Source organism: Plodia interpunctella, chromosome 8, assembly GCF_027563975.2.
Source record: "Plodia interpunctella isolate USDA-ARS_2022_Savannah chromosome 8, ilPloInte3.2, whole genome shotgun sequence".
Lineage (NCBI taxonomy): Eukaryota > Metazoa > Arthropoda > Insecta > Lepidoptera > Pyralidae > Plodia > Plodia interpunctella.
In genome coordinates, this window is record NC_071301.1 from 9,459,769 (window position 1) to 9,473,226 (window position 13,458).

Sequence of the window (13,458 nt, forward strand, 5' to 3'; positions counted from 1 at the left end):
AGCTCAAAATGGCTTCTCAGTTGAATTCCCAAGAGTTGTAATGTTACTACATAAGAACGAGTCACCGGGAACCGGTAACAGTATATCTCGGGTCTTCGCACGAATCGGCAACCAAATATTTACTTCTCGGAGTATCGTTTCTAATTTTCTACAAAAAATCTGTGGGTGTCAATGATAAGATCGAAGAGAAAGTTCGCGATTACGGACAAATTTCTACCAAGGTCAGTCTTGCGATTATCCTGAATGATTGATAATGACATCTCTGAGTTTTCTGTAATGTCTATGAGTTTGAAGTCACGTACGCCAAAGTTCTTCTGGTAACATCTATTTGAATTCTCCATTTCCGTATATGGAAGTACATATTTTAATAATAAGGTGTCTCCAGTACAAGTACCATAATTTTAGATAGTTACTTGAAGTTTATTTATCTAATTTTGAGTACATTTTTATTTTGAGTAACAATTTGCATTGAATGCAAATTCAATATTAGATGAATATTATATTATAAATAGATATAATATTAGATATTATGAAAACATTACATTAGTTTTGTACAATGCAAGTTGCGTAATGTTTTCATAATAGGTATTTTTGAAATAAGAAAGAAACGCCAAATTTTTGTTTTTCGGTAAAAGTTGTACATAATTTAAATTTACTAAAGAGCATATCAGAGAGATAATTTAATTACATATAGGTATAATTGTTTTAAACTAGTTCCAAATTGCATAAACATAATTGTACTTCAAAAAGGGACATTACAAGGTCTCATCGCGAAGTAAGCTTAACAAATCCATATTAGAGCACAAGTTAATTATAATTACTAATATAACTCACAATACCGGTTTCTGTTTACCCGATATGTAAAACAGTGCCATGCGCATGCGACCAGCGAGTGACCCGCCGTCCTAGGTAAGCGACAAAGCAGCTAAAAACAACGCTATGTGTCAAAATTAAATGCATGTAGTTTGGACAACTTTTGGCGTATTTCAATCGCGCGCACAGCGTTGTGCAGCGTTTCACCGCTCACTTAGGACGCCGGGTGAAACGACAGGTCGAGCAAGGGAATGATAACAAAGTACAGTATTGAAAACTTGTATAGTACTCAATACTCTGTTTAGTGTTGTGTTACATTGAGCGACAAAAAAGGATAAAAATAAGCCGCCTTGTTAGGATCATAAAAATATATTAATGTTTTTTTGGGAACTACGTACAGGGTTTTTTTTCCCGGTTTATACTACATACACTTTAATTTCCATAAAAATTTTGCATACTGCACTCACAATCACAATCCTTGTATCCTACCGACATAATAGACAGGTTGGGTCAATTTTGATTATAATTCATGGTAAGCATGACTTTTATGGCGAGCACAGGATTAGCTTCCATCGAGGGTTTTGAACGACATAGTGAGGATTTAATTTTATCAAAATTTCACATTTTTCCATTGCATTATACGGATCACATTGTTTTATCGAATTACCGAATTTTTTTCGGATAACCGGACAAAGAAAAAGTACAAACACAGCTTTTTTATTATATTTTGTAGCTATAAAGGTACTTATATTGTCAATTTCCCAATAAAATTAAACCTAGCAAGCCACATATACTACTAAAATAAATAGGCTACATGTGTGGCCGTTTTAACGACTTCTATAAAACCTTTTATTGGGGTCCGTACAGACTTTTTATGTCAGTTATTATAACCGAATGGCTGTATTTTGAAAACCATATTTTAGAATCATACTTTGTGGTATGTTGGTTTTCAATAACATATTTTTTTTATGGCAAGGAATATAATATAATGCTTTAATATATAACGGTCATTAAATTGCAACACGCTTCCAGGGCACATTTGTGCACTTAAAATGTTACAAAAAGACTTAAAATGTACACCAAATGACAGCAATAAAGATAAAGAACTAATGAACTATGAAAAGATCATAGCTATATTAAAATTTTTGACTTTGAATCTGATCTGATCTCTTTAAAATATATTTTTCACCCTTCTGAGCATAGATTCATCCTCATCTCCGTGAGATTATTTAGCCAAATCAGTTTAAAAACTCAAAAATAAATATAAGATTTATTATTTATATTACTCAGATAAAGTAGGCAAAAGTTTCTACTCTGCTTTGTTTTTCTAAATCACATTAAATATAGTGAAAACGTGCTCATACAAATTCATACTTCCGTACGTGTCTCTAATTGAGGTAGTGTATTAACAAAGTAATCTGGGCGAATAAGTCAATTTACAAATTCAAAATTTACCTGGATTTTGAACAGACTGATAAGAGACAGTAATGGGTACAACTAAAAGAAGAAGTTTAGTGAAAACAAATCAGAATGAAATTCAGAGAAATAGAACATTGTACTACATAAATGTAGATAAAGTCTCGACTGAAGATATTTTATTGCTGAATAAATTTTAAACGTGGTATATAAAAATACAAGGGATTGCACCAAGTTAATTTATTGTGTTCTCTAAGCGAATGAGATAGAAATATTTCATGCCAGTCGCATAAGTAGGTAAATTATTAAAATTATTCAAAACGTGACTTCTAATACGTTCTTTTTAGAAATTTAAATCATCTAAAAAGTCTACGTCTACGTAAACAAGCGAACGAAATCATGGCGATTGTTGCATCAGCCTGCGCATCCAGTTTGATGGTGTAATTTATGGAAATTTATGAGCTTTTATTATTTATTATTCCAGGTTTATACGTGAATTAATATAACAAGACAAACGCCTATGAATTAATAAAATAACTATTTTATTGTTTTTTTATTACACAACTAGGTAATGGGTTGCTTGGTGGGCCATGAAAACTATTTAAGGTTTTTTGTATTTAGATATTTAATGATATTAGAATCTACGCTACGAGGTTGATGAGAAGTAGCACTCATGTGATTAAGGGAATATTTATAAAGTAATAGCCCTTTATGCGTCTATTTAAAACACAAACGATAAATGTATTTGGATTTTTCAACAAAAGCGTAAATATACATAACCGAGTCGAATAATAAAAAAATTGATGTCCCTTGTCCAACAGCAAGATAGATCATGACTCAAAATTAATTTCTGAAAGTAATGTGTATTTTTATGGATTTTATGTGTTCTTGATATTACTATAGGTTTGTACGTGCAGTGCAATAATGTGAACACCAGAGATTGGTCTATTGTCAGAATTGTTCTTCCCAAATACTGGGAGTAAACGCATCTATGTGAATACCTAAAATCTGAGTTATAAACAATGATTTTTTGAAATTTCTAGGCTCGCCAAGAACCTTACCACGAGAAAAGGCAGTCGGCGCGCGAACACCGGCAACCGCCTGGAGCACGCAGTCCTCACCCACATCCAGCACGTGCCGTAGATCCGCATTAATCTGGTACATACTCTTTCTACTTAGCTCACTTATTTGAAGGTCTTTCTGGTTTCTTCATCACTCAAGCAGCGCATAGACCGGATTTTCTCCTTGTTAAGGTACACCGTCTGAAAAAGAGTCCTCTAAAAAAAATGCATGAACACGTCGACAGTCATGGATTGAACAGCGTTTTTGTTGTTTGTTACCAGAATATATGTTGTATTTGTATATGGACTGGACGTGATTTATTATGTACGAAAACAATTCCTCAAACTAAAGGCTAAACTTGATTTGGGTCTTAGCTCTTCGAGTAATTCTTATTCCTTACTTTTATCTGAGTTTCCTAAGTTTGGTCTGAGTTTCTTATAGATTGATGTGTCTATGTTTTAATCAATAATTATTTTTGGCTTCTAGCACCCCTCCCCATCGTCACTCATCCTCACCGGCACCTCGAAATTTAAACAGTCATGGCGCGCGGAGACGAATGTAAGACCACCACTAAAGCTAACTACGCGTGCAAGAATTTGGACATCACACCTCCTACTATGAAGTGAGTAACTTACAAATATAGCTTCATACCTTTATTTATCGAATTGCAATAGCGTATCTATTTATTTATTTATTAGTGCACACAACAGTTTACAACTTATACATTATTATGGTAAAAAAAAATCAACAGTGTCTGGTTGTAAGACCAAAAGTGGGTGCACACAGCATGATTAAGATTATTATTCTAATAAGAAAACATGAGTATGACAGTAAATAATGAAGCAACGCAAAAAAAAAAACGTCAGGCGATGTGAAAATTAATAGCAATAAATAAATAAAAAAAATATGTATCTGCAATGTTTACTGAGCCACACACCGATGACTTCTGACACAAACGCGTCGCATCCTTGCTAAACGTAATAACAATATCCTGATACTCATATCAGGATGTGTTCAAAGTTTCACAGTGCACTTCTATCAGATTATGGTTGAATCTTAATTTTATGGTTGACTCTGTCCATGGATTTAGTAAGGTTGTAAGGAGTACCTACTAATTCCATGATTCTGTCAAATAAAGCTTGTACGAGTGACTGACCAGCGGTAATATTTATTAACATTAGGTACATATTAAATTATATATTAGGCAAGCCAAAATATTTCGAGTATTTATTCATAGTTTTTTCTAAAACTAAAAATATCCAAGTTATAGTGTTTGTAATATTTTATATTTTTACGAAATAATTTTCACATATTGTCTGTCTTTTTTTGCCATTTCGAAAACTCATTTTCATGAATCATTTGTGGTTTGATAAATCAGAATCAGGTGTTCGGTACATAATTTTGATCATTTCTATATTACTCTTTATTATTAATCAATCTAGTTCATTATTAAATTGATTAATTCCAGAAACTCCATAACCTCATCTTACGACTACAAGAAGAAAGCAGAGCCGAAGAAGGACTACGGCGCTTGGGGCCCCGTCTACAAGGACAAGAAGACATTCACCGACATGCATCTGTGCTGAACGGAGCCGGTCCATTGACTCACCATCATCGCTTTCAACTTCTTCATCATCGTCGTTCTCAATAATTATTAAATGATTGTTGTATAATTCTGTAACGTTTATATTGTTTTGTAATTTGGATTTAACAGCGACATTACTATTTCTTCATCGTTGATGATATGATGATAATTGATTGGCCAGAAATCAGTTATCATCGCAGTACTGGCATCTACAAAGACGAGATTATCTTGAAATAATTTATGTGAAGAATGTATTTATGTATGCACAATAAAAATAAAAATGAAGCGCAAAAATGACCAGCCGCCATTTTGGAAATTAACGGTCTTTTGGTTTTGTTACACCACTATTGTAACTACTTAATTGTAAAATAAGAAATAAATTCAGTAAAATGAATTGTTGTCGACGATTCTTTTGCAATGTGTATCGCATCGGGGTAGGGTTCGCTTACTAACAGCTTTTGTATCATTTTAACAGATTAAATTGCATCGTTCATTCGCTAAAGGGTTTTTTAGTTCGAGTCCTCGTCGTGATACTTCGGATCAAAATCTCAATTTTGATAAGTCACAATATTTTCTCTGAAAAGATATCGAAATTTTCAAATATTAGTCATAATATAGCTCGATAACATTTATTCAAAGCAGAAATTGATTTATGTAAATTTATTGATCTAGTCAACAATCTACTTATTAAACATTCGAAAATGCTATTTTTAGGGATAATTAAAATACTGTTTCTCCCTCCATATTAATAAAAACTTACTCCAAACAATATTTACATACGCTAATCTCGATACATAGATTTACTACGCGCAGAAACTTATACCTTCCTACATCTACTTAGCCTACTACCAAAAGAGCCAGCGTTTCCTCTTCTCCTTTTCAAAATAGCAAACAAAACTATTATCTATCTGTATATCTTAGTCGCGGCTACGGAACATTAAATGCGAGTCCATTGTCTCTCAGATTAACGCCAAGTTTCCGTGCTGCAGGCATAAATATTCAGGAGAACAACGGGTACAACCGTTTTAATATTGCAAGACGGTTTCTTTATTTGTAGGAACTCTTCGAAAAACGTTATAAATCCAGAGCCAGTGACAGTCAAAAAGGTCTGGCTGTCATCATTAATTTTGATGACGAAAATATAAACTTTCGAGCGGCAATAATTATTTATTTTGCGCTGAAGTTGATTAAAAAATTCATGTTACCTAACGCACATTATGAATAAGAAGCTATAAGATATGAATAACAGTTGTAAGTATTATACATTAGAAAAGAACAAAAACTTAACTAAACCTTGTGTAACATGTAAAACAGTTTCAGACCGTAATAAATATGCCAGCGTGCAAACTTAATACATTTACTATGCAGACAAGAAGTCAACTCTGGCAACGTAAAAACTTAGACACGCGCTGGGTAAAATACATAAAGTATTGGAGCTCTAAAGAAGCTAAGCATAGTTTATGACACGGATTTGCATACCGAGACAATATGGCATATTGAATGGTGAGTCGACAGTATAAATGTATTATTTAAGTCACACTCGCTTTTACCTGCTGCTTCGCCCACGTGAATTCGCCATGGGAAATGTACTTCTTTCCGGAATTAAAAATATTTTCTACGTATGTGAAATTTCAAGAACATTGAGTAGGTAATTACAAGACAAATGAGTAAACGAAGCTTAGGATGGGGTGGGATAACATACATTCTACCTAGTTCTTGTCGAGTTTGAATCATGTATTTATCCTCCGGGTTTATTAATAATATTTTCAAGATAAAAGGTATATTTGATTAAGTGTCCATGGAACCTCACTTTAATTGCCCATTCGACTTATCTGTTTAAAATCAATACGACATTTGGAACGAACTTGTGTGATGGGAAGACCTTTAGCAACAATACCTTATAAAAAATATTTTAAAGAAAAGAAAAATCGTATAGAACTCTAAAGATACATTAAGAGGGTCTAATGTTATTGTTTAGGTCACACTACAGAGTAGATAAGGTCAAATTTTGGAAACGAGAAAATGAAAAACCTCAATGGGCCAAAAAAAAAAAAACCACTTCTCGTATTGTTTCAGTGCAGCATAATAAACATTTTTTCCTCCCTCTGCTGCAATTTGTATACCTTACTTTTTCATCATCATTACGGCGTATTCAGTGTGGATTTATTCATGAAATAGCGACATGAAAATATAACTTTTCGAGTCGCTGACTATGTGCGTACATTTTCAAGTGTTTGTGGGTAATTTCAATGAAATTACAGACTTCTGCCTTAAGTGAAAATTTTGCGATTCGACCAACAAGATTGATGTGGAAATCTATTGTTGACATTCATTAATCTAGTAAAATCTATCTATCTAATTATCTTTTACAATTATATAACATATTGGATTTTCGACCGTGTATTTTGTTCCAGTTGATGTTGATGTTACGAAGGGACTGCATTCAGTCTGATTGATGATATCAACAAAATTTTGTTGCTAAGTCCCGTTAATAGTTATTCCCATAATCTTGTTACCTACGTGTTTGAAGCTTAAAAGTTTAGGTAAAACCTTTGAATAAACGTTAAACTTTATTGTTCTATGTAAAAATATACCCAACATACAAACAAAAGGCGAACTTAATTCTAAAAGCATTCTCTAAATAAATAACGAGCGCCTTAATTTGCTTGTTAAAATTGCCCTAAGCTTAGCAGAAAGTAAACCAGAAAAATCTGTAGGAAAATAGGCAATTAATGTTCATAAGTCGGGAAATATACCTTTTATCTTTTGACAAATTGGAAGGTGAGACAATGAGTCATTATTTTATAAGTATGTATATTGATAGTCAGGATTATTAAGAGACCTGTGTCACTTTGGATAAGGAAAAATAGCACCAGACAGAATAGCACCCTAGGACACAAGGTATTCCACAAAGGACACCAATATGTAAGTACCTACATATTTTTTTGTAATCAATCATCGTCGAATGTCTGCCGCGAATGCATGAACAATGCGTATTTTGTATGAGTGTTTTTATTTACTGCAATGAAAATCCAGCAACGTATGCCGAATCTGTCAAAGTTCGACAAACTTGCCGCGATAGTGTGCATGGAGCCGGCATTACCATTTGCAGAATATGTCCGTTTTTTATTAAATTTTATTTATTCAAATTACGATATAAGTAGATAGTAGATATTATTTCATTACTGTATAACTATTATAGTAAGTATTAAATTACTTTTGTTCCTTTTGTTTTAAAGATCTAAGCATATACATGTGCATAGAGACATACAGACAGCGGGAATCGAATTTGCTCTTTACCATGTATTGATGAAAATAACGTTCGAACAACAAATGAAAAGCAAAAATATTAGGGCTCAGTATTATTATGAAAACAAGACATAGACCCGCTTATAAGAAAACATTGGAGTATTGAATAATTCATACACCCACAGAGTTATGACTTTTTGGATCCAAATATTAAATCAGTACTTCTTTTGTCTGGGGTTTTCTCTTTAGAAAACAAAGATAATTTCTTATGCTAAATTCAATTACTTAAAATGGCTTCAGCACACCTTTGATTATTTTAACGGATAAGAATGAATAATGAGAGAGCCGAGCTTGAATTTTTTCTTCAACAAATGAATATGAAGTATCATTTCTCATACAAGTCTAATAAAAAAAAATCAACACAACCTCTCAACCTATCACCGGTTAACTGTAAAGATATCTTTACATGGGATAAGTCCGCCGTTGTGAATGTTTCCATATAATATATATCCTGTTATTTGGATTAAGACAATATTGACCTAGGTCACTAACATCTTTTCCAAAATTTTCAAACACTTCAAATATTTTTTTTTTTCAACAAGCTACAAGCACGGGTTACAAATTTGGAAACTTTTTGTTTCGTTGTTCATAAAGGACTAAAAGGAAATAAATAAACGTAAGTACAGACACAGGATTACGAACTAGTTACTTAGTGATACAAGCTAAAGACAATAGCGAGGTGAATCCGCGAGAAAAATATGCTAGAGTTACTTATACCACAGAGGAGGTAGGCTCATTTGCATTGTTTTCTAGATTTCCATATATTAAACTTGAAATAGAATAGTCGTGTCTCACTGCTCGTGTAAAGAACCGCTGAATAATGTATTCAGTGCATAAACGACCTCAATTATTCCAAGTTACAATGTATCATTCAAAATGTCCAAAACATAGATTCAGAATCCATACAAATTTTCATATACTTACAAATATTATAAATGATAAATGTCGGTCTGTCTGTTCCGCTTTCACTTAAAATGCATGTAGTTAAAGACCCCCGTTCAAACATTGGCTACTTTTTTCTCAAATCATATCAGCTCCCAAATGACTATAATGGTGGATGATTTTCCAAACACACGCGGGCGAAGCCACGGGTAAAAGCTAGATTACAATATTTGTGTAAATGTTTGTATGTACAGTCAACCTTACGTCAAGTCTTTGTAGTCTTTGTAGGGTACAAAGACATCTACGTCGAAATAATAGCGGAGATTTTGCAATGGTTTTGGATACGTTGATGAGGTATTGACTGTACCCTTTCTTTTATCTATGACTGTACTATGTAATAGAAAAAGTATTGTAAAAATTCTTATTTTTAAATAGACAGTCTAGCAGTGTCACGCACTTTGCGCTTTGTATGACAAATGTAGAATAAAATTATCTTTATTTTTCTGTCTACGGTTCGAAAGATTTCGAATGTGGCCAGTTCCCCTGGGATCCGAGAGGCTGCAGCCAGATTGCAGATCACGTGGTATCGACCACTGCGTCAACACGTGGCGCGCGCACGTCTCGGCCAAGTTCAAGTGCGGCTTGTTCGGTGTCTGTTGAGTTGACACAGAAATTGTGATGCCAGTGATAACTGGCTGGAGTAACCTCCATTTAAAAATAAATGTTGGAATGTTTTTCCCTTTGTTTTTTTTTTTTAATAAATTTATGTCGCAGATGGACGCGGTGCTTTGAGTGGAGAATGACGAGTGGAACAAAAAGTAGAATTGCCGCTAGAGCAATTCTACTTTTTGTTCTATGTAATTAATGTTATATATATCTATACTTTTTGTAACTATGTGCTAACACAACGCATGCAGGTTAAATAAAAATAAAAGTACTTCTCGCCAAATTCGCACTTAGGCAGTTAGATTCTACAATATTTTGTTAAAAATTGTAAGCGTTTACTGCTACTACTACGTCTATTCGTGATGCGAGTAGTGTACTGACATCGTAGACAGCAAGTCGGCTGCACACGTGGAATCTGTCGCCGAGAACTTTGTCAAACCAATACGTCTGTCGTCATATCGATACAAGCTATTATTGTGTGTCACAAATCCTAATCCTAACTAATATTTTCAATGCGAAAGTAAGTTTGTTTGTTACCTCTTCACGCTTTATCTACTCAACCAATCTTCTCAAAAATTTGCATACATTTAGTTTGAAGTATGGAGAAGGACATAGCGTATCTTTCAAAACGGAAAATTAACGCGGGCGAAACCGCGGGCAAAAGCCAGTAATATATAATAAGCAATTCTATAAGTCAAATAAAGTAAATGGCACTTATTTAAAGTAAATATTCTGATTTCCATTTCCTCAAAATTAAGGTAAGGAAGTGCTCGATTTTGTTTTAAAATATTAGTAACCTGTTTTTTTCATAAAATATTACCTATCTACTTACATTGTTATTATAAAATCCACTAATAGATTTGTGTGTATAATCTGCTTTTACCCGAGCGAAGCCGGGACGGGCCGCTAGTTATCTAGAAAGGTCTGATAGTTCAATGGCATAGAAAGGATAACGTTTATGAGAGTTTTCTTCCGTCGCTTGGTTTTGACTTTGACTAATGTCCCTCCGAAAACTCTGTAACGAACGAAGGTCTTTCACAAAAGATTGATTCCGGAACTTGGGTGCAAAAATGTAGATGATCATGTTTTCTATTACGTGTTTAATTTTTCTATATCATACTGCATGTTATTAGATTCGTGGTCATTTAAGTTTAACTCTGGTAAATAATTGACAACTTGTTCTTAAACAAAAATTATTGTGATTTAGAATTTAAAGACACTTGAATATTATTTAGTTTCTTATTGAATTGTAATGCTCTTTCTATATTTAAGTAAATTAATATAAAGTAAAAAAATCCCAAATTTTTTATAATAAATGGATATATCCACAGCACTTCAAGTGATGTATGTATGAAAGTTACATATGTTAACCGCTACATAATGACACCGTACACACATTATTTAGGACGAGGAGAGAAAATCTCTGTTTCAGCTGAGTGTTTCCCGGTTTCTTCCTCAGCCGTTGAGAGTCGGAGCCCAGGGTCTGCTTTTCTGTTATTTCGTCTCCACTCGGCACAGTTGTCGACACCCCAAGAAGTCTGTACTGTCTGTTTTGGTTACTATACCTATATAAATCTGAAAATTAATTAGGTGCCTACCTAAAAACGCACGCACGCCATCGACACCCTGTGTCTGGCTCGCCGGCATTCGGCCGCGACCGGCGCCGGCGGCACACGCCGGATGGCCGAGCGCGGCAAGCATCGCGTCGCGCCCGTGCCGGCGAAAAAACAGTACGCGTACGTCCCGTGCCCAAGGTCCGAGGAAGTCGGCACGGACTTCGCCTTGCAAATCCTCAGGAACCAACCCGAAACACCGCAGAAGTTAAATGGTGAGTTTTATGAAGTGATGTGTTCGGAATTTGAAAAATGCGGTTTATTCTGGAGTGCCAGGTAAGTTTATTTTAATCAAACACAACATGGTAATTGGACTGACTTCTTTAAAAAGTTTTTGCGCCTTCCAAAATCAAAAGGCATTAAAAAATAAACATGTGTTTGTTTCTGGAGTGCCACTGAGGTAAGTTTAGTTTTAATATTTGTAAACAGCTGAAGTTGACGTCGTCGACGTAGACAGTTTAAAATTTAATGTATTTTTCATAAATAAGTATCACCGAGTTAGTTTAATTTTAATATTTATAAACAACAGCTGGAGCAGACTTGACGTAGTACGGAACTATTTTTGCTAGTTTAAAATTAAACGTTTCATTGAGTGCACTCGTTTCGCAAGAGATGCGTACGTCTGGATAAAATTAGTTTCGACATGCACTTGGCAGAGTTACGATCTATTTAACGTCTAATAACATGTGTAAATGACTGATGATTTAGATTGGTATGTTTGAAGAGCTATACTTTGTTGACACTTCCTTTGAAGTGCGAATTGCTTTGGTGTCTTCCTAAGACAATGAACAAATTGTTATAATTTTACGCGTTACGTTACGCGAAGCGTTGCATGCAGTACTTAATCCATGTAAATTGGGGTACTTACAGGCTTTCTTTTGATGGATAGGATGACCCATGATCATCATCGTATATCGTTTAAAAACCGTGGTTATTAAGGTACGACCACTTAACCATGTTTGCCCGTTACATTTCACACACTAGAAGATTACATAACCTTTTTATTTCAATGTCATTTCATGACGTGAAAAAACATGCTCATATCATGAAGGGTCAATTTCCTATACAAATAAATGGTTTCATGTCTGCAAACAAATGTCGGTTTGTTTGTAACAGTCACGCAAATATAGTACAATATTGTAATCAAAAATACTGGAAATACTGGCTTGAAATTTATTATTCGGCTAAAACTTTTTATCACTGTAAAACATTGAAACCATCTATATAGAGTAGAGTGAGCCTCATAACAAGATAATTTAATATCACCGACTCATTGATACTCATAGGAATAAGATAGGACCTACTATCTAAAAGTATATGATCTGGCCGTACCATAGGCTACAAATATATATTTTTTAAATTTTTGACATATTGAATATATTTACAAGTATACTTTTTTAAATACGCAGGACACTTAATGTTAAGACGTAATAAAAATAAAATAAATATTTTAATTAAACTTTTAAATAATTAAACATTGACTCGTTTAGTGTATATAGTTAACTCCATTTAGGTTAACTCGAGTAGTCTTCGATATGAAGAGTAAAATAAAACTGTAATCCTAGATTAAACTACAAAAACTTTAATTCGACCTCTAACACAGTCAGCCGAATGGCTTTCGAACATTTCAGAGACGTTTTGCAGTGTGGCTTTCATCAAACACACTGCAATTGACATTTCCTCTTAAAATGGGTATTTTCTTAGTGTGGTAGTTGTTAGGACTACAATTAAACTAGTTAATTTATTTTTCACGTTTGTGTTTCCTCGATTTTATTTGTTTCTTTGCGCTTTAGAAGGTGCTTCCTCCCACGTACTTACTCGTCGAAGTTGTAGAATCAGTTGCATGGAGTTCCTCAAAAAGGGTGTGAAAAGATTATCGCACGTGTGGTTTTGCAGTAGTTTGAAAAAATATTTATTCATAAGATAACTCAGATCCAAAACGAAAACAATATAGTAACAATTTTACAACTTAAAATTAATATTTTATAAAAACAGACAAGAAAAAATAAAATATTATTTATTAAAGATTATAGACTAGAACAAGGTTTACGAATGTAAGAAATATTATTATTATTAGTATTAATTTATTTTAATTTTGTATTTATTAAGTAT

The 13,458-nt window shown here is 33.7% G+C and overlaps 1 protein-coding gene and 1 long non-coding RNA gene across 2 annotated transcripts in view; both read left to right on the forward strand.

Moving 5' to 3' along the window:
* Positions 1 to 77: 77 nt before the first annotated feature.
* On the forward strand, positions 78 to 5,378 carry LOC128672097 (uncharacterized). The gene is made up of 4 exons (XR_008404911.2): positions 78 to 221; positions 3,273 to 3,387; positions 3,778 to 3,913; positions 4,760 to 5,378. It is a non-coding gene; the product is annotated as an uncharacterized LOC128672097 (long non-coding RNA).
* Positions 5,379 to 11,390: 6,012 nt separating this feature from the next.
* The window catches only part of LOC128672084 (uncharacterized protein), a 76,274-nt gene continuing 74,206 nt past the window's right edge, over positions 11,391 to 13,458 (forward strand). The window contains exon 1 of the mRNA XM_053748992.1: positions 11,391 to 11,561. Within this exon, the coding sequence (XP_053604967.1) occupies positions 11,414 to 11,561 (148 nt within the window). The 5' untranslated portion in view covers positions 11,391 to 11,413. The remainder of the gene's footprint in view (positions 11,562 to 13,458) is intronic.